Source organism: Rhinatrema bivittatum, chromosome 3, assembly GCF_901001135.1.
Source record: "Rhinatrema bivittatum chromosome 3, aRhiBiv1.1, whole genome shotgun sequence".
Lineage (NCBI taxonomy): Eukaryota > Metazoa > Chordata > Amphibia > Gymnophiona > Rhinatrematidae > Rhinatrema > Rhinatrema bivittatum.
The window spans coordinates 123,888,765-123,912,762 of NC_042617.1; the positions used below are offsets into that span (position 1 = coordinate 123,888,765).

Sequence of the window (23,998 nt, forward strand, 5' to 3'; positions counted from 1 at the left end):
TGCAACACCTCTCTGCCAGTTCGTTTGATCCACCCTCTTCAGCTAGAAAGTCCTCTCGGCAGGGCCCAAGGAAGTCCTTTCATAGCTAGAAGAAATATCCTCCCGTCTCTCACGTCCATTCCCAGCACATTAGTTCTAGGGGCTGCCCTAGGAAATAACCTCAGCCGATGTCCCAGGTAAGCCCCACTATGGGGTTTTGACTTGGGGCGAGAGAGTGTAAGAAACCGCCCATACCCTTGATGCAGGACTCTCCAGTCAGGGGCTGACTATGGTTCTTCCTGGCATGCTGACCCAGTATTACATCGTACCAATGGGGTTTGTACGTTGAGGATACCGGCTGAACTTTCTGGTTGTTCTCTGGACTCTCCCCCGTGCACCTTTTGGTGTCAGGAAATTCTATTGGCGGAGCTCACCGCCCTCATGACAACCAGGGCCATCGAGCCTATGCTGCTGACTTAGTGGGGGCAGGGGTTCTACTCCAGATATTTTCTGATTCCAAAGAGAGCAGGAGAACTCCATCCCATTCTAGACTTGAGAGCCTTGAACAGGTTTCTAAAAAGAGAAAAGTTGGTTTCTCTGGGCTCCCTGATTCCCCCTCCTGCAGAGAGGAGATTGTCTTTGCTCCCTCTATCTAAAAGATACCTACCCCCACATAGAGATTTTCCATGATCACAGGAAGCATCTGCAGTTTGTGGTCGGTGAGCATCATTTTCAGTACTGGGTGGTTGCCAATTGGCCTGGCCTTGGCCCTATGTGTCTTCACCAAGTTCCTGGCTGTGGTGGGTGCGTCCCTCCGCAAATTGGGGTGCATGTGTTTCCCTACATAAATGATTGGCTCGTCAGGAGCCCCACCCAAGAGGAAGAGGTACGGTCTCTGCGCTTGACTGTTCGGGTGTCCGAGTCCCTAGGATTTATTGTCAACTACCTGAAGCCCCATCTCGACCTGTTGCCTCAATTGGACTTCATTGGCACCAGGTTGGACACTGCCTGAGCCTATCTCCCCTGCAATTGGACTCTCATGTTGGTATCCATTGTAGGAGTAGTCCATCAGAGTCGGCAGGTTTCGGCACGCAACTTGCTATGATTCTCGGGGCACATGGTTGCGACCGCCCATATTACCCCTTTAGCTCGCTTGCATATGCGCAGAGCCCAATGGACCTTGCGGTCCCAATGGTGGAAGGCCACCCAGGACCTCCACATCCGCGTTACTCCGCCTCTCCAGGGCTCCATGTTATGGTGGGAGAGCCTGGCCAACTTGGAGCAGGGGGTGCCTTTCCAAAGTCCCCTTACCCAGGTTATGCTCACTACGGATACCCCCAACCTGGGGTAGGTGCCAATGTCAAGGGGCTTCGCATCCAGGGTTTGTGGTCCACCCAGGAAACAGTGACAGATCAATTTCCTGAAACTCAGCGTGATTCGGTACGTGCTCTGGGCGTTCAGGGATTGGCTGATCAACAGAGTGATTCTGATCCAGACCGACAGCCAGGTGGCAGTGTGGCACCTCAAAAGACAGGGAGGTACGAATTCGTTCCTCCTGTGCCAAAAAGCTATTCAGATCTGGTCTTGGGCCCTGTCACAGGGTATGGTGCTCCGAGCCATGTACCTGGCCAGGATATGGAGAATGTGGTGGCGGACAGGCTGAATCAAGCCTTCTGACCCAACGAGTGGTCCCTGAATCAGGAAGTGACGGATTGGATCTTCTGCCTCTGGTGGGGGATCCTGGACATGGATCTGTTCACATCCCCCTGCAACAGGAAAGTGGATCAGTTATGCTCCCTGTACGGGGTGGATGGCAAACCAGCCTCAGATGCCTTTGCCTGTCATTGGGCCTTCCTCTGGTGCTGAAGACTCTCCTGAAACTTGAAAAAGACAGGGGAACTATGATCCTCGTTGGCTGAGGCAGATCTGGTTCCTGCTCTTGCGGGATCTTCCCTCCGGGAACCGATCAGTCTGGAGACCTCCCCAGACCTCATCACGCAGGATCAAGGGCCACTGCGCCATCCCAACCTCTGGGCCTTGTGCATAATGGCCTGGATGTTGAGAGGTTGATTCTGCAGCCCCTTGACCTATCTGATGATGTGTCTCGAATTCTGGTGGCTTCCAGGAAGCCTTCCACTCGGAAGTCTTATGGCTTGGAATGGAAGAGGTTTTCCATCTGGTGTGAGCACCATGGCTTGGATCTGTTCTCCTGCTTTACACCGAAGCTGCTTGATTACCTCCTATATCTTTCAGACGCTGGCTTAAAGACCAACTCTTAGAGTGCACCTGAGTGCGATCAATGCCTACCACCGGGATGTGTATAGTTCACCCAACTCTGTGCAACCCATTGTGGGACGCTTTTATGCGGGGCCTGCTTCAGCTGAAACCTCCCCTGTGGTATCCCACTGTGTCCTGGGAACTCAATGTAGTGTTGGCTTAGCTCATGAAAGTTCCTTTCGAACCACTGTGCACCTGTGATCTGAAGTGCCTGACCTGGAAGGTCATCTTTTTGGTCACTGTCACGTCAGCACACAGAGTCAACGAGCTTCAGGCCTTAGTGACGTACCAGCCCTACATGAAGTTCTTCCATGATAGGGTGAGTGTGCAGAACCACCCCAAGTTTCTGCTGAAGGTAGTAACAGATTTCCATCTTAACCAGTCAATCGTACTGCCCATCTTTTTTCCCAAGCCTCATTCGCACCAGGGTGAATGGGCTCTGCATAGTCTGGATTGCAAGAGAGTTTTTGCCTACGGCCTGCCGTTTGTTCCAAGTAGAAGGCTGTCTTCGCAACTCTTCTAATGGAGTTGTGATTCTAAGCAGACCCTGTCCAACTGATTGGCAAATTTCATTTCCTTCTGCTATACTCAGGTGGGCCTGCAGCTTGGGGGCCATGTCAAGGCTCATTCTGTCAGAACCATGGCAGCTTCAGTAGCCCTCTTGAGAGCAGTCCTCTTGGACAAGATCTGCAAGGCTGCGACATGGAGTTCCCTCCACGCTTTTGCCTCTCACTACTGTCTGGACAGGGATGGCTGCAACAGCAGCTTTGGCCAGTCTGTCCTCCAGAATCTTTTTCATCTGTAAAACCCAGCTCTTCCTATCTATGACCCTTTCTTCAGGTTCAGACTGTCTCCCTCTGTTACCAACAGCACCAGTGTTGTACCCATTGGCACGTAGTTAGGTGTGTGTCTGTCGTTTTTTCGGAACAGCCTGTAGCTAGGGATTCACCCTTGTGTGAGGACTACCATCTTGCTTGTCCTAGGAGAAAGCACATTGCTTACCTGTAACAGGTGTTCTCCTAGGACAGCAGGACATTAGTCCTCATGAAACCTGCCCGCCACCCTGCAGAGTTGGGTTTCTTCAATGTTTTATTTTTTCGTAATTCTATATTACGAGACTGAAGAGAGACCCTGCATGGATACATGGATAGTGGCATGCTGGGCATGCTCGTGTACCAGTCAGAGTTTCTAGAAACTGACATATGTTTTCCATGCCGGGCTCCTTCCAATGTCACCCATTTGTGAAGGCTAACGTCCTACTGTTCTAGGAAAACTCCTGTTACAGGTAAGCAACTATGCTTTACATTACTCAAGTCAACAGAAGAAATAAAGGAAACCAGAAGAGTATTCCGATCAAAAACTTCCAATGTAGAGTTTTCAAGGAAATTAGTAAGATTAGAAGATTGACCTCAATATTTTGAAGAAATCCAGAAATTTTTAGGAAGAAAATAGCAAGTATTCCTAGAATCTGCTTAAAATACCTCTTCAGAGTCTCATATGGTATTTCCCCCAAAACGTTGGGGAAATTCAAAAAACGCAAATTTAGACGTCTCATATTTTCTAAATATTCAATGCATCTAGAGAGGACATTCTGGACTTTCACAGTGGTAACATTGAACTCCTGAAGAGTTTTAAGTGTTCTCAACTTAAAAACATTTTTTAATTAGTTGAGGTTATTTGCTCTTGCAAATCTGGAGATTTTTGCTTGCAATTTGAGGAGAAAAGGATCTTCTTAGTGTTAAGCAAATTTAACAAGCTACCAAATCTGAAATGCCCTCAAGAGTCTCCACCTTGGCCTTGATGGAATATTAAATGACTCTCTTCTTAGTGTTCTGAAATTCCTGGGCTAGGCAAGCCAAAGGTAGTGTCACCACCAACTTAAGTCCAACAGCCAGCTACAGAAGGGGGAGGAGAAACACACCCAATCACCTTGCCACCAGTCTCCGACAGAGAAAACGGATCCTGTATTAGCGACACAGAGCAAGCAAGCAACCCCTCCACCGCGGTCGTGCATAACTTCTCATCAGTATGTGCCGTGGCAGCGCTTGCTGTGACATCTCCCTGCGCTGGAGGCTCGCAAATCTGGGCTCAGGGACGTCTCATCCGCAGGAACATGCAGTTTTCACACGACACACCAGAATCCTACTTTCTGCACAGCTGCTAAAGAAATCGTGAAAGCAGTGATAACCTGCTAGCCCGATGAAAGAGCAGGGTCTGGAGGGAAGATCCTCACCTTTCCTTTTCATTTGGGAGGCATGTTGAAAAAATGGTAGGAAAAGAAACACGAGGTCAGACAGCAGGGCATCATGACATCAGCTATACCGCCATCTTGCCCCCTCCTCCCATGTATTTTTGCTTTTTATTGTGTTGTGTTAAATTTTATTCTATACGCTTTGGGCAGCCTATTGGCAAGGGAGGCAGTTATAAATATGATGGAATAAATATATACGTAAGCATAAGAGAAGCTTTGATTTCTTGTAGTATAATTTCTTGTATCCGGTATAGCTACAATCATATGAATATATTGACATCCATGCTACATATACTATAGTAGTGACACAGATCATACAGGAAGTTTGTGTAGTGCAAAGTTGCCATGTGGATTTGGTACATTAGTGTGAAGCAGACAAGTGGAGAATAAATCTTTTACCCATATATGTAGATAGAGATATATATATAGAGAGAGAGATTGCTTGCAGTAATTAGGTGAATAATGAAGAAAATAGTTACAATGCTATGCATAAAGTTTCTGTGTTCCTTTTAAAAACCATTTAGGTGATACGTGAGCTTAATCTTCCTTTCACACCCTTTCTTGTCTTGTTTTGGCAAACAGGTGGCTGAAAATTTTGTTCCTCCTTTATTGGATGCTGTCCTAATTGATTACCAGAGAAATGTACCTGCTGCAAGAGAACCTGAAGTACTTAGTACAATGGCTACCATTGTAAACAAACTGGGAGGACACATTACAGCTGAAATACCTCAGATATTTGATGCTGTTTTTGAATGCACATTAAATATGATAAACAAGGTAATCATACATTTTACACTTTGTATTTTCATAATTTGTTTCCTTGTCATCCAGTCTGTCCAGACCAGATACATGGGTTATGCTCCCCTGCCAACAGATGGAGACAGAGCAGACTTGCTGACATCACCCCTTTACGTATGCTGCACTCGGCTTGCCAGTAATCTGTCTCCAGCAAGTAATTGGCAAGTACCCCGTGCTGTGACTGAGTCCTGGTTTTAGGCTAGGTGAAAATTATTTTGGAGAACACTTTTCTGCTGGGGAATAGTCTTGGACTCCCTGGAGACTAGGGGTTTATTTAGGAAACTGGGTCTTGGCTGGCAGTGCTGAGAGTAACCCTACTCCCTTTTCACTCTCTGTGTTAGGGCTGGGATCTCTCCTTTTTCAGTCTCTTCTCCTGGCTTGGCTTTTCCTTAGGTTCACTTATCTAATTGTTATTTTAATTTTTAAAAATAAGTAGCAAAGCTGAAGTGGAGCATAAGGAAAATAAGCCTAGTTGCAGTCAGCATTTTCGGAATAGCATCTGTGGCACTGGCGTGTCCCGGATGAGGATCCAGAGTCTTTGCAGATCCCTCTGGGTGTAGAAAGTGGGAGCACCAGCAATGGGATGTCTGTGTAGGAACTTGAAAAATAGACACTGTACTACATGTTAGGGTCAAGTGGAGAGTAAATTTTGTATAGTTTGCCAGGAAGAAAGGGAATTTAGCCTAGATATGGCACACTTGGAGGGGGCAGGCTGGGATGCTGCAGCTGGGGGGTCATCTGGCCAGCCTTTTCCTTCCGGTGATCTTTCTGCTGCAGCAGCCATCTTGATTTTGCAGGAAGGAGAAAACTTGGATTGTGGGCCGCCTCCTTTACTTCCTATGCTCTTAGAAGCCGTTTCTGAGCTTCTTAGGACTACAGGAGCTTTGGAAGGGAGATCAACAGGAGTTTCCTTGCCTGTAGCCAGATGGACTCAGGACCAATGGGTTATATGCTCCCCTGCTAGCATTTACATTTACATTTATTAAAATTTGTGAATCGCCTAACACAAAAGGCCTAGGCGATGAACAGTTTTACATACATAATCATAAAATTGAAATAAAACAAAACATACAGCAGATGGAGACGGAATCAGGTTTCAAAGCTGACATCACCATAGATAACCCCTGCAGTGATCTCAGCCCTTCAGTATCTTTCTGTCTCCTAGCAGATGTGGATGTGCTTTCCTTTATGGGATCGCTGTACCCTTTAGAAGAAGAAATTCTACTTTTAAATTGGAGAAAGATTGAGCCCCACTCTCCTGCGGTGATACCTAAAGGTCCCTCCCCCAGCTGAGAATTCCTGAGGTGATTTCCGAGATCCCTCAGAGGTGTACCTTGGTCCAGTAGCCGGTTCCCGGCGTGGACTTTGCTGCTGAAGCAGCTGAAAGGCAGCGGGTGCAGGAAGCTGAGCGTGGTGGTCACGGCCAAAGCCCCTCTCCCTCCGCAGCCAGAGACAGTCTCTGTACTCAGCCGGTAAGCACTGAGCCCAGGTAAGTAAAGAGAGAAGATGATTCTTTCCAATTCAGAGACATTGGAGAGGTCTCGGTAAGACTTCCTCTGGTCTCCTTGCTTGGCAAGCCGTACCGATGACATTCCTGATTCTGTTGGGGTAAGGAGAAGTGGGCATCCGAGCGGGTTGAGCATCGTCCGTCCTGTTCCCCCCCCCCCCCCCCCTTTCTCGGCTGGGCTAGGCCCCGTTTTAGGCTCTGTGGGCACACTGCTTGGTAGGCTGCAGTGGCGCCATCTTATGCACAGTTTTGTGAGTCTCCATTGCCCACCATAGAACATTGGTATGCACGGTGCGTGTTAGCTCTGCGCACGTGCTGTGCCGTAACAATGCGTGTGCTCAAACATAACGCGCATTCGTACGCGCATACCTCCTTAGGCACACGGGCTGTGCGCGTGCCTCACCACGACCCGCGGAGGTGCTCAAAATCTATGCGCACTCAAGTTCAAGTGCTAGCTGGCTGAGCAAATGAGGAGGCCTAGGGGAGAGTTAGCCTCCCAGGGCTTTGCCGAGCCTGGCTCCTCCCATTCAGAGGATGAGTCAGCCATGAACTTAACCAGTAGTACCCAGGATCTGAGTAATCCTGAGGCTGGGTCTGCCATGGGAGAGGGAAAAGGCCGGGTCCGTGTCTTCCCTCCAGAAGGATCCTTGCCATCGGGTCAGCGTTTGATATCTTCATATTCTGCCGGAGTGGTAGGGGGTTCCTCTCCCCGCTGCAGCTAGCGGTGAGGGAGCACCGCAGTCACCTGGGGAAACCATGCTGAGTCCCCCAGGTCTGCGTTTCCCGCCAGCTCCAGTTTCCAGCGTCCCTCCCCTGGAGCTTGCAGTCCAAGATGATGTCATCATCGGAGTAACTGCCACGGGGGGGGGGGAGGGGGTCAGAGTGGAGGAGTACTGCCAGGATTCCACTCCTCTCCCGGCTTACTGGAGATGGTGTTACCCTTTCAAGTTTTTCCTCCATTTCCTCATCTCCAGTAGAAGATTCGGAGGAGTTGAGAGGAAGAGCTGAAACAGCGACATGGGGACTGTCGAGGAAGGTACAAGCCGGAGCAAGGGGGTGAGTGTTTTCAGCCCCCAGCTAAACTGGCTATAATAACTCTTGAAACGACTTGGGATCTGATAGTGAGCTTTGGAACCTCAATGAAGGTTTGCCAGGGAGAAATTGAGAACTTAAATATTAATGCTCAAAATGTTGCTTTTGATGCTCAATTTCAAGAAATGAAGAATCAAATGGTATCTACACAACAGACATTGGCACAAACCCAAGCAAACAATTTCAAGCTTATTAAAGACTTTGGAATCTGTTCACGGAGACTGGAGTACTTAGAAAATCATTCTAGACACCTGAATTTATGTTTCGTTAACTTCCCCAGAGTTCTGGGAGAAGGAATATATATTACCTTGAAAAACTATTTCCATCAAAATCTTGGATTTGACCTAGACAAGCCATCAGCCATAAATAAAACTTATTTCCAGCCTAATATCAGCAAAGAACTTCCTCATGGAGCTCCTGTGGATGCCATCTCTAACACAGTTTCTTGAAGACTCGTCGGAGGTGGTAATAGAGAGGGCCACCCTGCTTGTTTCCTTTATAATGGAACAAGAATTGAATGAAACAATGAGGAGATATTTTAAAAATATCTCCTCAAATTTCCACGGCCAAACTATTCGTGTATTTCCTGACTTTGCAAGGGTGACAGGTTAGAAGGCGTGATTTTTTGTCTCTTGAGGGCTCAAGTCATCACATTGGGATATTCTTTTACACTTAGATATCCCTGTAAGTGTGTGATACGAGGTCAAAATGAATGTTACAGTTTCTTTTTCCCTGAGCAATTGAAATCCTTCTTAAATTCCAGGAATGTAATAACAATAATTCCTTCTGAACAAGAGCGATCCCTGACATGATCTATTAAAGGAATTTACTACCGCCCATGTTAAGATAATTTCAGTTGTATTATGTTTCCTTTGAAACACCCTGGGTTACAGGCCCCTCATTTGTTTCCTTTATAGAGAATGATGTATAAGTTAGTTGATATTACAATGGTGTATTTTTTCTGTGTAAGTGTCATATTATGCATAATATGTGATGTTTCGCTATCATCATTCTGTTTACAGATGTAAGATTTTTTTGTCTTGCTTATTGAGTTGAAAACAATAAAAATTAAATTAAAAAAAAACCACCTAGATATTGAAAGATATTCAGAAAGAAACTGAAAACCTGGCTGTTCACTCAAGCTTATGGTTGAAGGAACATTTTATCAAACACATTGTCTCTCACCCTTGACCGCCTCCCACCTCCCCCCCCCCCCCCTGCTTACCCCTCCATGCTTTCCCCGTCCACAAGATTTATGAATAATTGTGAATAATTACCTAAGATTAACCCACAGCCGAGCTTAATCTAGCTGATTTTGTATCGCTGTCTTTTGTTTTCATTGTTTTCAATGACTATTTTAGCACTCTTCAGTTGATATCGTTTTAAAATATCTTTCCTGTCCTCCAGCTCCCATGTTTTTCGCTCCCTGTTTGATGTAATTTTTTACCTTCTATATAGTTGTTAATTGGTTTCCCCTGTTCTATTGTAAACCGGTACGATAAGACTGCGTATTGAGTATCGGTATAGTAAAAGAATTTAAATTTAAAGCCCTGCTGAACTACTTTAAACTCTGAGCGAGTCCGGGATTAAAATTTTCAAGTCAACAAGGAATAGTTCAGATTTATCAAAGTTAACTTTGTACCCGGCCAGAAAACCATAGTGCCCCAGAAGAGTAAGAAGAACCTGCCCAGAGGTCTTAAGAGAAGTCATATATATTAAAACATCATCCACATATAAAGACATTTTGTGAGTTTTGCTCCCAAAAACGAAACCAGAAATGTGGGGATGTTGTCTAATGGCGGCGGCCAGGGGTTCAGTAGCCAGGTCAAAGAGCAAAGGAGACAGGGGCAGCCCTGTCGTATGCCCCTCTGGATTTCAAAAAAGGAGGAGAGCCAGCCATTAATATTCAGGCACGCTCGACATCATTCGTATGTAGTGCAAATCAAGCAGTAAAACGTGCCGGAATCCCAGCTGTTTCTAAAACTTCTAACAAAAAGGGCCAAGAAACGCGATTGAATGTCTTTTTGGCGTCTAGAGAAATTATGGCCCCTGCCAAAGCCTTGGTTTTAGCTAAATGGAGAAGGTTAAATAGCCTTCTAGTATTAGAGGTGGAATGTCTACCTTTAATAAACCCAGTTTGGTCAGGGCGTACTAGGTGAGGGAGCCAAGGTTTTGAGACGCAATTGCAGTACTGTCGCAAAACTTTTTATATCTGAATTCAATAAGGAGATTGCCGTGTGGTTCATATCGGCCAAAGCATCTTTCCCTTTCTTATTAATAAGTAATATCCGCATCGGTCATGGACCCCAGAGAGTTCTCCCCCATCCCCAGCCATATTAAAGACTGGGAGAAGAAATGGGGAAATCTGAACATGAAATAGCCATGCTGGGTCAGACTAAGGGTCCATCAAGCCCAGCATCCTGTTACCAATAGAGGCCGAACCTGGCAATTACCCAAACACTAAGAAGATCCCATGCTACTGATGCAATTAATAGCAGTGGCTATTCCCTAAGTAAATTTGATTAATAGCCATTAATGGACTTCTCCTCCAAGAACTTATCCAAACCTTTTTTGAACCCAGCTACACTAACTGCACTAACCACATCCTCTGGCAACAAATTCCAGAGCTTTATTGTGCATTGAGTGAAAAATAATTTTCTCCGATTAGTCTTAAATGTGCTACTTGCTAACTTCATGGAATGCCCCCTAGTCCTTCTATTATTCGAAAGTGTAAATAACCGATTCACATCTACTCGTTCAAGACCTCTCATGATCTTAAAGACCTCTATCATATCCCCCTTCAGCCATCTCTTCTCCAAGCTGAACAGCCTTAACCTCTTCAGCCTTTCCTCACAGGGGAGTTGTTCCATCCCCTTTATCATTTTGGTTGCCCTTCTCTGTTCCTTCTCCATCGCAACTATATCTTTTTTTGAGATGTGGCGCCCAGAATTGTACACAGTATTCAAGGTGCGGTCTCACCATGGAGCGATACAGAGGCATTATGACATTTTCCATTTTATTAACCATTCCCTTCCTAATAATTCCTAACATTCTGTTTGCTTTTTTGACTGCTAAAGCACACTGAGCCGACAATTTTAAAGTATTATCCACTATGATGCCTAGATCTTTTTCCTGGGTGATAGCTCCTAATAAGGAACCTAACATCATGTAACTACAGCAAGGGTTATTTTTTTCCTATATGCAACACCTTGCACTTGTCCACATTAAATTTCATCTGCCATTTGGATGCCCAATCTTCTAGCCTTGCAAGGTCCTCCTGTATCACAATCCGCTTGTGATTTAACTACTCTGAATAATTTGATAACTTCACTTGTCGTATTCCTTTCCAGATCATTTATATATATATTGAAAAGCACCGGTCCAAGTACAGATCCCTGAGGCACTCCAACGTTTATCCTTTTCCACTGAGAAAATTGACCATTTAATCCTACTCTGTTTCCTGTCTTTTAACCAGTTTGTAATCCACGAAAGGACATCTCCTCCTATCCCATGACTTCTTAGTTTTTTTTAGAAGCCCCTCATGAGGAACGATGATGCGGCGAATGGAATGTATAGTCTTTTTCTCTGGGACGAAGGTGTCGCCAGGCATCAGATAGATTGAATCTATGTTTTAGATCTTGAAACCCCAAATTGCAAGGGCTCCATTGCCCAGAGGGAGCAGATCTGTCAAGCAATGGATCCAGGCTCAGGTTCCAGTCATGGTATGGAAAAAATCAGACTGTTCAGTATTAGGGGGCGTACACGGTAACGAGAGTAAGAGACAGAATGAAGCAGCCCTTCTATCATGACATAGCGGCCACCAGGGTCGACCAGGGTACAACGAAGGGCAAGTTTTTATGAACCAGGATACATACATCTCTACTGGGCATTGCATCGCTGCTCAGTTTGAAGAATGCGCTGTCTCTTAACCGGAGAGGAAATCACTTGGACATTGGATCTGGAAAGGTATTAATTCAATTAACTAAAGCAAGGGAGGACCTCTTGTGTCTGGAGTCTGCCACAATGAACCATCAGCTATTATTAACAAAAAAGGAATACTTTGAGGGGAGTAATAAGGCTGGGAAGCACCTTGCCCACAAATTAAAGAAATTGCAATACCAAAATCTCATAGCAAAAATTAAAAATGAACATGTCAGGCTTACAAATAATACAGAAATCGCTTTCTCGCTTTCTATACCACCCTATATATAGTGCTAACTCAGCGATCTCTCAAGCCCAGGTAGATGAATATTTAGAAAGGACCCCATTACCAAGCTTAACGGAAGAAGCCCGGACTATCTTAGATGCTGAGATTTCTACTGTAGAAATTCTCAACACTATCAAATCCCTCAAACAAGGGAAGTCGCCAGGACCTGATGGATTAACGTCTAATTCTGCAAACTGTTTGGCCCCTACTTGGTTGCTCCTTTGCAAAAAATGTTTAATTACCTTCGCATGGGGGGTTCCATGGGTCAAGAAGCTAATAAGGCCGGCATCATGATATTACCCAAACCAGGACGTGATCTTACCACCTGTGGTTTTTATCGGCCTATCTCCCTGATAAATATAGATCTTAAAATATTGGCTAAATTGTTGGCGGATCGGGTAAATAACTATCTTACCGGCCTAGTTCACAAAGACCAAGCTGGATTTATTCCGGGAAGACTCGCTGGAGATAACATCAGAAAACATATAGACTTAATGTGGCTGGGAGTCCAAGATGGCCGCCGCCTAGAGAGAACGCTCACAACCTTGCTCCGCGGATTTTCTACAATTTGCCTTTCTGCCGATTACCTTTGTTCTTTCTGCCATGCTTCATACTAAAAGAGAGGCAAAATTGAAAGCAACTTTTACTTCAATGCCAGTTTCGGACTTGAGACAATCGCGAATCGAATCGTTGTTTGCTGGAACCGTGAGACAACTGCTGGTGGGAGGAACCGCAGGAGAGCTTGACGTGGAGCAGACGCCAAACCCCCAGGTGGAGGAAACATCCCTCTGCCCCGGCGCTCCGAATCCTCTGGAACCGCCATCAGAAATCTTCAGTATTTCTGGAGATGCCACGGCTGAATGGCTGGAGGGAAAGGCGGCTTCATTAGGAACAACAGCTCCGAGAAAGGAAGCGGGTAAAGCAATCCTTTCGGAGTGCCCTATTTTTCAGGGCTCTGGGGGCACGGAGACCGAGCAGCAACACCAAGACAGCGTGAACGGAGAACCTGTGGCTACAGGGACAGACGAATCAGAGGTACATGTAATATGCAACCTACCTTCAGTTAAGCCTCCAGAAATAACTCTTGATCTTATTTGGAAAATGCTAGTTTCAATGGACAGTTCTATTAAAACTTTGACTACAATGTTGAAAGAAAATTTGCAAAGTACTAAGAATTTAGACATGAAAATATTAGCTTTGGAAAAAAATGTGAAAGTAATGGAACAAAAACTTAAGAAAAATGAAGAAATTCAGAATAATCTAATTAAATCTGAGACTATCTGTTTCACTAGAATGGAAAATAAAAGCAGAAGAATTAATTTGAGAGTATTGAATTTTCCAAAGATAAAGGCTGTGGCTCCATGAGATATGTTTAAATCTTACTTAAAGAATATTTTAAAATTTCCTGAAGAAGGGTCACTGGCCATCTAAAAAATTTATTACATACCGAGGCTTAAGGAAAGGGAAGGATGGTAATCAATATCTGCAAGGAAGTCAAGGAGATTTTTTGAATGCTACGGCATTACTTGATTTGACTCTTGAATCTGTTATTGAGACAAGGGAAACTCTGGTAGTAACCTTTGTGTTTATTGCTGAGAGAGATGCCGTATTAAGTCTATATCTTCAAAATCAAGGATATATTTTCCGCGGTCATAGAATTTGGATTTATCCGGATGTTACTAAATCAACCCAGGATAAGCGAAGGAGATTTTTACAGATGAGGCAGGAAGCTATTGCAAGGGGAGCAAAATTTTATTTTACGCTTTCCATATAAATGCATAGTAATTTATCAAGAGTCTAAGTATATATTCTTTGACCCTATGCAATTACGTGTATATCTAGATTCACACTCCTGATAATGTCACAGCTTTTGGTAAATAGAGGTTTAATCACGAATCCAAATCTAGGCAGCTGGTGAATACTTAGTTTGAAAGTAATTCTCTTATTTTTGACTGCTCAATGTTAATTGGACTTCCCTATTTTCCTATGATTAATGACAGATATATAACGTAATAATTGAAAAATGTGTTTTTTTCCATCTTGAGATTACTAAAATCTGTTTTCTGAGAATATTGAATTCTGTAATTTATGTTGAAATTTCAATAAAAATAAAATTAAAAAAAAAAAAAAGACTTAATGTGGCTGGCTCATCAACGCCAAATGGAATTGCTATTTCTTTCTATCGATGCCGAAAAGGCATTTGATATGGTGCATTGGCCTTTTTTGTTTGGTGTGTTGAAAAAGATGGGATTCGGGCCTTACTTTTGTGAATGGTTATCTAAACTGTATGAACATCCCAGGGCCTGTCTGAAAGTTAATGGTTACTCGGACTGTTTTGAAGTCTGTAGAGGCACAAGACAGGGATGCCCACTATCTCCTATATTATTCGCCTTATTCCTGGAATCCCTGGCGATTGACATCAGATGTAGTCATGAGATCGAGGGCTTTCGAGTAGGGACCGAATACTATAAGCTCTGTTTGTTTGCGGATGACATCATGTTCACAGTCACAGAACCGCATACCTCTCTATTGGGGATAGAGAAAGAGCTTCGTCTTTTCAGTGATGCCTCGGGGTTTAAGGTCAATTGGGAAAAATCCGAAATTCTTAATGTTACCTTTACACCACCCACTGTACAAAGGTTACAGCAAAACCATCCTTTTCGATGGGCTTCCCATAAAATTAAATACTTTGGTATTTATTTGTCCAAACATCCTGCAGAACTTTTTCATTTGAATTACACCCTCTTATTGCAAAAAACCTCAACAGATCTGGAACAATGGAGTAAGCTACCTATTTCCTGGTTAGGGCGCACAGCCACTATCAAAATGAACACCTTACCTAAATTATTGTATCTGTTTCATACTTATTGTATCGCTTCCCATACCTATCTCCACTGCTTTCCTAAAACAATGGCAACGGAAAACCTTTAGTTTCATCTGGAAACGAAGGCCACCCAGAGTGAGCAGAAATGTGCTTTATGAAACTAAACTAGAGGGAGGACTAGGGGTTCCGCATTATCTTTGGTATTATGTTGCAGCCCAGTTGCAACCATTAGTCCTATGGCACAATATGCAGGATAGGAAACACTGGGTCCACATAGAAGAATCATGGATGTCTGGTATGCCATTATCTTCTATACCATGGCAACCATGGAAAACTTGGAGGGCATGCCCTTCTATGCTCCCAACAACCAGGCACACCATGCTGATCTGGGACAGGTGGAAGGAAAAATTAGTGGGCAAAAAAGAATATTTTTGTCTAATTTATTCCATAATACTGAGTTCTCCCAGGGTCTACCTAATACTGCCTTCTGGTTATGGAAGGAACAATTATTGAGCATGCTGGAATGTATTTGGGGAGGGGACACAATGCTATCTTTTAACCATTTATGTCAGAAGCACCAATTACCTGCAACTGAATTTTTAGCGTATCATCAGATTTCCCATTTCTGACAGAGTGAAAAAATTCAAATAGCCTTAAAATCAGGGAAACCTTTGTTCCAGGGGTTTTGTTCTTCCCCAACGCACCCAAAGGGTCTTATCTCTAAAGTTTATAAACTATTGAATGTCAAACTTAATGTGCTACAGCCCCATATTACGGCCTGGGGGAAAGATCTAGCCAAAGAGCTGACTCCTGAGACTTGGGAGGATATATATTTCTGCATTATCAAAACCTCAGTATCATCTTCCATAATTGAAAATGGGTATAAGCTTTTATACCGTTGATATATCACTCCTGAAAAACTTAAGAAAACCTCTAGGAGTTCTGATGGTTTATGTTGGAGGGGTTGTAAAGTCCCTGGATCATTTCTACACATGTGGTGGTCAGGGGATTGTATTAAATCCTTCTAGGCACACGTGGAAGTATTTCTCGTTCAAGTGTTATCTACCATAGTAAAACTATCTATTGAAAGTGCATTGTTACAATGTGCCGATGGGGAGGGCACAAATGCTATACACCCTTTTTGCATACACGTCTGTATCGCGGCCAGGATGGAAATTGCGAAAGCGAGGAGAAGCAGGGCGGGTCCTACCCTCACAACTATTCTCAGACGGATTGGATCATGTGTGCACAATGAACCAGTTAACAGCAGAAAAACACCGGACTATGCAAAAATTCCATCAAATCTGGGATCCATACTTACGATGGCGTGATTCTTGGGATACATAAGGGTCTGCTATGGATTGCATTGAAGAACTGTTCCCAACCTACTAGACACTCAGGTGCTTCTTCAGGGTGAGAGATTTTGATGGGGTGAGAGTCATTGTTGAAAGACATTGTTGAGATCTCAGTACAGGAAATGCGCACTATGTACACGTGTGAAGGATATTCATGATATGTTGGAATATCTTATTGTTGTCAAGATGGATAACGGGGAGGGGAGGGAGGGGAGGGTCTTAGGGGGAAATAGTGGAGGCAAAACAGTGACCTGATTGTGTTTTATGTGTATTTACAATGTTTATCTGTTATCACTAATAAAAACATTAACACAAAAAAATAAATTCTGCGATTTTGGAATTCCTACAGAACGGACTACAGAAGGGATTGTCCCTAAACTCCATCATGGCACAGGTGGCGGCCTTGTCATGCTACGAAATCAAGAGCGAGAACGGCAGCATAGCCTCTCACCCAGATGTCTACCGCTTCCTGAAAGGAGACAAGCACATCCAGCCACCCCTAAAGTGACCAGTGCCTCTTTGGAACCTTAACCTGGTCCTAGAATTCCTAGCAGGAACCTCCTTCAGATCTCTCTGCGGCCTGTCTCTCCGACTATTAATATTGAAGTCAGCTTTCCTGCTGGCAGTCTGTTCAGCCCGTTGTATATCCTAGCTACAAGCACTGTCCTGCCGAGAGCCATTCCTCAGACTCGCCTTGGGAACCATCCAGTTATGCACAGTTCCGTCGTTCCTCCCCCAAAGTGGTATCTCACTTCCATCTCAACCAAACCATCTCGCTATCATCACAAGATGAGCATAAGAATTCGGAAGAGGCTCAAAGTCTATGCCATCTCAACATCGGCACACTCCTAGTCCGATACCTGGAAAGGTCAGAATCCGTATGAAAGACGGACCATCTATTCGTAATTCACAGCGGGAAGAAGCAGGGGGAAGCAGCCTCGCGAGCAACCATAGCCCGCTGGATCAAAGAAGTCATCAAGGCGGCCTATGTGGAAGCAGGCAAGCCACCCCCGTTACAAGTCAAGGCCCATTCTACTAGAGCCCAGGCAGTGTCCTGGGCGGAAGCCAAGATGCTGTCACCCGCCAAAATCTGCAGGGCGGCGACATGGTCCTCCATCCACACCTTCTCCAGGTTTTACCGCCTGGATGTTCAGGCTCTGGAGGACACAGCATTTGCAAGGGCAGTACTAAGTGGGTCATGGGCAGCTTCCCACCCGGTTTGGGAGTAGCTTTTATACATCCCATTGGTCCTGAGTCCATCTGCTACACACATATTCCCCCTTTGTTCATAATTACATCCCAGCTAATAAAAAAATGGAGAAATTACTTACCTGATAATTTCATTTTCCTTAGTGTAGACAGATGGACTCAGCATCCCACCCACGGCTGCTGGTACTCATGGAATTCTCGGGGGACATCCCCGGGAGCGAGTGATTCAAGGGTAAGCCATGCTTTCCTTCATCTAGGACACCCATCCTACCGGGTGTCGTCGTTTCTCGGTTGAGGGCACTGGTGGTCTCCAGCTATAGCCAATTCAACCAGTTCAAATTAATCAAGTTAACCAAGTTATAAAGTTAATCAAGTTATTCAAATTAGTCAGTCATACATATATCCACAATGCTTTTCGAGAAGAATACTGAATAGCTGCACTTCCTGCAGGGATATATGTACTAGGGCTGACGTCAGAATGAAATCTGATCTGTCTCCAACTGCTATCAGGAGTACACTATACCCCATTGGTCCTGAGTCCATCTGTCTACACTAAGGAAAACGAAATTATCAGGTAAGTAATTTCTCCAATTAATATTTCTTAACTAGAAGCTGGGGACGAAGTGACAAGTTTTCTTTGGTCTAAAAAACTTTTCAAATGTTCTGGCAAAAAGAAAATAGATATCCTGTTGTTTTTCAATTAAGCATTTACACGGAAAACACAGTACAAACAAGAAACCCAAAGTAATCACATCCTGTCGAAGGGCTAAAATTCCTTTTCTCAGAGATTGCATGGTTAAAGCTAGATCTGGGAAGATCTTAACTTCTTTATCATGAAAAGTGATAGGGTACGTGGAAAAACATTTTTTCATGACCTTATTTTAGGTCCAGGAAATTTAGCAAAAGTAAACAATAAAGTGCCCCAATCAATTATTTGTATATCAGAATTTTCAAGAAAATTTGTAAGATCTCCTTGAAAAGGTAATTCAGATCTATTTAGATTTAAATTTCTCTTTGGCAGAAAATAGCAGAAATTAACATTAGGAAAATCAATTTCAGTAAAACCTAATATTTCCTTTAGGAATCTTTGAAGCGTTTCCATTGGTACTTCCCCAGCAACTCTAGGGAAGTTAAGGAAACGTAAATTTAAACGTTTAGAATTATTCTCAAAGGTCTCAATACGTCGAGATAATAAATCTCTGTCCTTTACCACAGCAGCTTGAAATTCCAAATTTCTTTTCTCTATCTCTTCAAGGGTTTTAATTCTCTCCCCAGAATTTTTTTTAGGATTTCTGTATAGTTAGGATATCCTGTTGATTTCTCCCACTAATAAAATCCATCTTTTTCACCAGGCCTTTAATGTTAGTTGCCATTACTGTCATTAAGTCCCACAGCAGTTCTAGAGTGACCACGGCAGGTCGAGTTAAGGTGTCTGGGGACTCACCGCCAACAGCCTGATCTTCTCCCCCGTTCGCGGGATTCATCAGGGCCAGACCTCTCTCTCCTCCTCCGCTGGTCCCTGGTCGGCTGTCTCCATTGCTAATTCTTCCTCGTCGACTATCTGAGTCTGTGTCTCCAGGCCAGAAGTGGTGACCTCTGCGGTAGCGCTTCCCGGGCACACGTCGCTCGTTCTCTGTGCCGATGGTAGTCCAAGATTTGGACTCAGCAAAGCCTCCTCTGTGGAATCGGGCTGTCCTCCCAAACAGCTCGAGTCATCAGGATCCTTGGTTCCTGGGAATTTTAGTGCAGGTGAGGACATGTAACAGATTATCTCTTGCTGTATTGGTGAAGGCAATGGCAGGAAGGGTAAACCCTCACCTTTCCCTTACGATTTGGCGGCATTATTCAAAGAAATTGTTCAAAAAGCCAAAACAGGCAGAGAGAGCTCCGTCCACGACCTCCATTTATGCCGCCATTGTGCCTCTACTTCGGTGTCTCGATTCTTCAGTCGTAGGAGAGATCCGAGGTCCTTGGGTATCGATGCTCTCGTACAGGTCTGGCCAGAAGACAAGCTGCTGTATGCCTCTCCCCTGTGGCTCATGTTGGGTAGAATAGTTCGCAGGATCGAAGGCCACAGAGGAATGGTACTGCTGGTGGCATTGGGTTAGCCCAGAAGACCATGATATACAGATCTGTGAAGACTCCTGATAGAGACCCCACTTCGTCTTCCACCGCCAAAGAATCTGTTGCAGCAGGGGCCTGTCCTTCACAAGGATCCAACTCTATTTTGTCTTACGGTATGGCCCTTGAGAGGGGCTCGCTTGTTGAAAGGTGGATATTCTTCTGTGATGATTGCTACATGCTTGAAAGTTCTCCATTTCCTTAGTCTATGTGTGGATTTGGCGAGTGTTTGAGGCTTGGTGTGAGAATCAAGGTATTCTTCCTCTTCAGTTAAGATCCCACTCATTTTGGAATTTTTGCAAGATGGGTTAAATAAAGGATTGGCCCTTAATTCCTATAAGGTTTAGGTTGCGGTTCTTGCCTGTTCAGGGGCCAGGTGAATGGTGAATCCTTATCTCATCCTGATGTGGCCCATTTCTTAAAGGGAGTGAAACATTTTCCCCCGTTGTGGTTACCGGTTCCTTTGTAGAGTCTTAACCTGGTGTTGGATTTCTTGGTAGGCCCTACATTTCGACCGCTATGTAGCCTTAACTTGCAGTTATTGACCTTGAAAACATTGTTTCTGGAGGCAATATGTTCTGTGCATTGAATTTCTGAGCTTCAGGCCTTGTCTTACCAGGATTTGTTGCTTCAGGTGACTCCAGGAGCCATACAGCCATGTGCTGTTCCTTCATTCTTGCCTAAAGAGGTCTTGGATGTTCACTTGAATCAATCCATTTCCTTGTTATCCTTGGATAAGGAAAGAAATGCAAAAGAATATCTCCTCTTGTGTTCCTTGGATGTCAAGAGACATGTCATAAGGTATCTGGAGGATTCTAAACCTTTCTGAAAGATGGATTGTCTGTTGTCCTTCATCGTGTAGGAAAACAGGGCGAACCAGCTTCATGGGCTACAGTAGCTCGCTGGTTTAAGTTGCTGGTCACGGCCGCATATGTGGATGTTGAAAAGCCATTGTCTACTCAGGTTAGAGCTCGTTCCACTAGGGCTCAGGCAGTATCATGGGCAGAGGTTAGATTGTTGTCTCCCACCATTTGCCGAGCTGCAATGTGGTCCTCCTTACACACTTTTTTTCCAGGTGCATATTGGAGAAATTACTACTTACCTGATAATTCCGTTTTCCTTAGTGTAAACAGATGGACTCAGCTTCCCGTCCTTGGCTGCTGAATAATTGTATTAATGGTCCTTTGTGGCTACGTGTTCCAGGGGATTACTGGTAAGTGTTCATCCAGTTCCTAAACTAGTGTTAATGTGCTTGTCTGAGCTCAGTGTTTCAAGTTGGCTGAATATTGAAATGGTTATATGGTTTTTAATCCAGTTTTTTGCTAGTTTTGAAGAGAATACTGGCAGGCTGATGTCACTCCAGGAGTATATATACTGACATGTCAGTTTGCGCCATCTCCATCTGCTGATAGAGGTGCATAACCCCACTGGTCCTGAGTCCATCTCTCTACACTAAGGAAAACGAAATTATCAGGTAAGTAGTAGTTTCTCTTTAGAGAGGCATAGAGAGTGGTTGTAATGTTCTTAGCTTATTACATTGAACACTGGCAAGCTGTTTTTGGCACAGGAACCTATAAGAAATTAGGTCAGCAAACCACCTGTTCTGTCTCCATCTGCTGGGAGCATAAACCCATGCACCTAGCTTGGTCTGGCTGGATTCAAGGAAAAAAAATGATCAGGTAAGGTCAAATTTCTTCTTTATCCCAGGACAAGCAGGATGCTAGTCCTCACATATGGGTGAAGTCACCGGAGCCCTAGCGCAGGAAATCTTTCTGTCAAAGTTTCTAGAAACTTTTGACTGGCCCTGTGAGGCCACTGAGCATGCCCAGCATGCCATGATATTCTCTGCCACAGGTGTCTCTCTTCAGTCTTTGCTTTTCCGCGCTGCTTCAGGCATCGCGGGATAGGAGCCGTTGCATTTCTTCACAACTTTTTTTTGACTTGAAAAGTCATACTTTTTCCGATATTCTCTCTCATAGAAGTCTCTCGGGGTTCACTTTCACCGGCTGGTGAGTACCTCGGTCTTGATTTCTCAATTTTGGAAATTTTTTCTCTCACGAATTCACATTCTTTTTGATGGCCGTCAATAAAATGGCTACAGGCTTCAAAAAATGCCCTATATGTAACCAGAACCATGTCGATCACCGACCCACATCTAGAATGTGTCCTCTGTCTCGGTGAAAAACACGATGTGAATACATGTCCTAAATGCACCGAGATGACGGCAAAGGGGCGAAAGGCTAGGCAGGAAAAAATGGAACATTTGTTCCAGCTGCAACTGATTCCTTCCCCTTCCAAATCCTCAAAGTCGTCTCCGGCTGGAGCGACTAAACGAGCCTTACTTAAAAAACTGCTCCCAGACGGATCGGGTGATCGTCCGTCTTCACCATCGTCCATAGTATCGACGAAGTCGGCCGACCAACTAAAGCTGAAACATCGTCATCGTCCGCATCGACGTCCCAGGAGGAATTGATGGCAAAGCGGCCACGGGACCAGGAAATAGCGGTCCCCTCGATGCCTGGGCCTTCACCTCCATCGATGCCGCATCCTCCACAGACTTCCGCACAGGATCCATTGTCGCAGCCTCCGTCACCACTTACAGCTGCTCTGATTCCACCAGTTGTACAGCCGGAATTGTCTGATCTCATCAGACAAGCGGTCATCCAGGCTCTAAAAGATCAAGCACTTCCGGCGATTCCGCTGATGCCACCAGCATCGATGCCAGTAGTAGTACCGATGCCGGTGCCCTTGTTGGCGCAGAGGACACCGATGGACTCAATCACTACGACACAGAGACTAGTTACGTCATCGATGTCCATCTTCGCCCAGATTCCATCGGGCTCTTCAATGCCGCTCTCGATTCCATCGACGTCGAAGTCTTCCACAACACTTCCACCGACGACTACATCGATGACAACCACTGTATCATCGAGGCAACCATCATCTGAGCCTCCTGAAGTACAAGATCTCACATTTTATCGATGTCTTTTACAAAGATATCAAAATGTCATCGATAACCTGCCATCAACGAAGCCTCAAGACACCTCACCCTTGTTTTCCTCCGATGCTCCACAACCAGGCCCTTCAGGCCTTCACTTCCCTCCCAGATCACCCCCAAAGTCTCCCTATAGAGACGACCAGGACGACTCTTGGGATGACCAGCACTCTGTAACATCTTCTGAGGGATTCATGTCTGAACCTTCTTCTCCAGACCAGAGAAAAAAATCACCTCCAGAAGATTTATCATTCTCAACATTCGTTCAGGACATGGCTGACTCTATTCCCTTCAAACTAACAGCAGAAGAAGATACCAGACAACAAACTCTTGAAGTTCTACAGTTTGTAGACCCACCTAAACAAGTGCTGGCTGTCCCAATCCATGAGGTTCTCTTGGATCTTCAACGCCGCATCTGGGAGCATCCATCTTCTGTCCCCGCAGTGAATAAGTGTGTGGACACAACCTATATAGTGCAGACAGCTCCAGGATATCAAAAACAGTTACCACACCAGTCTGTTGTAGTAGAGTCTGCACAGAAAAAGTCGAGATGTGTGCGTCCACACTCATCAACTCCACCTGGTAAAGACCCTAGGTTTCTCGATGCATTAGGCAGAAAAGTGTATCAGAGTGCCATCTTGATCACAAAAATCTCTGCTTACAAATTATACATCACACAATATCAGAGGAACCTATGGAAGCAAATGGAGGAATTTATTACTTCTTTGCCTACGCAATTCCAGGAATCAGCACAGACCATAGTCAACAAAGGCCTAGAAGCCGGAAAACATGAGGTGAGGGCAGTATATGACGGCTTCCAGAGCAGCAGCAGCTGGAATCACCGCCTGTACATGGGCATGGCTCAAAGACCTCAGGCCTGAGGTTCAAGAAAAACTTGTGGACCTACCATGTGTCGGTGACAATTTATTTGGAGAAAAGGTTCAAGAAGCAGTACAACAGCTTAAAGACCGTACAGAGACTTTACATCAACTATCTCAAATACCACAAGATCCCTCTACACAATCTTCTCGTCGCTTTCCTCGAAGAAAAACCAGACGCTCTTACTATAGGCCAAGGAGATACTACCCCCAAACGTCTAGGGGGTAGATCAACCAGGCCACAACAGTGTTCCCAATCCTCGACCAGATCTGCCAGTGGGAGGAAGAGTATCCTACTTTCACGCACATTGGCTAAACATAACATCAGACCAATGGGTGCTCTCCATAGTGTCTCGAGGTTACAAACTAAATTTCCTCTCAATTCCTCCGGAATCTCCACCACATTTCTTCCCACAACATAATTCTCAACTACTTCAATTACAAGTAGAATTATCCATCCTTCTGAGAGCCAGGGCTGTACAGCCAGTACCCCGGACTCAACAGG

At 44.7% G+C, this 23,998-nt stretch overlaps 1 protein-coding gene across 4 annotated transcripts in view; it reads left to right on the forward strand.

Annotated features, from left to right (window-relative positions):
- Nucleotides 1-23,998, forward strand: part of XPO1 (exportin 1) — a 321,445-nt gene that overhangs the window by 237,235 nt on the left and 60,212 nt on the right. For all 4 annotated transcript variants that reach the window (XM_029593698.1, XM_029593697.1, XM_029593699.1 and 1 more), the window contains one exon: nt 5,090-5,284. In XM_029593698.1, the coding sequence (XP_029449558.1) occupies nt 5,090-5,284 (195 nt within the window). The remainder of the gene's footprint in view (nt 1-5,089; nt 5,285-23,998) is intronic.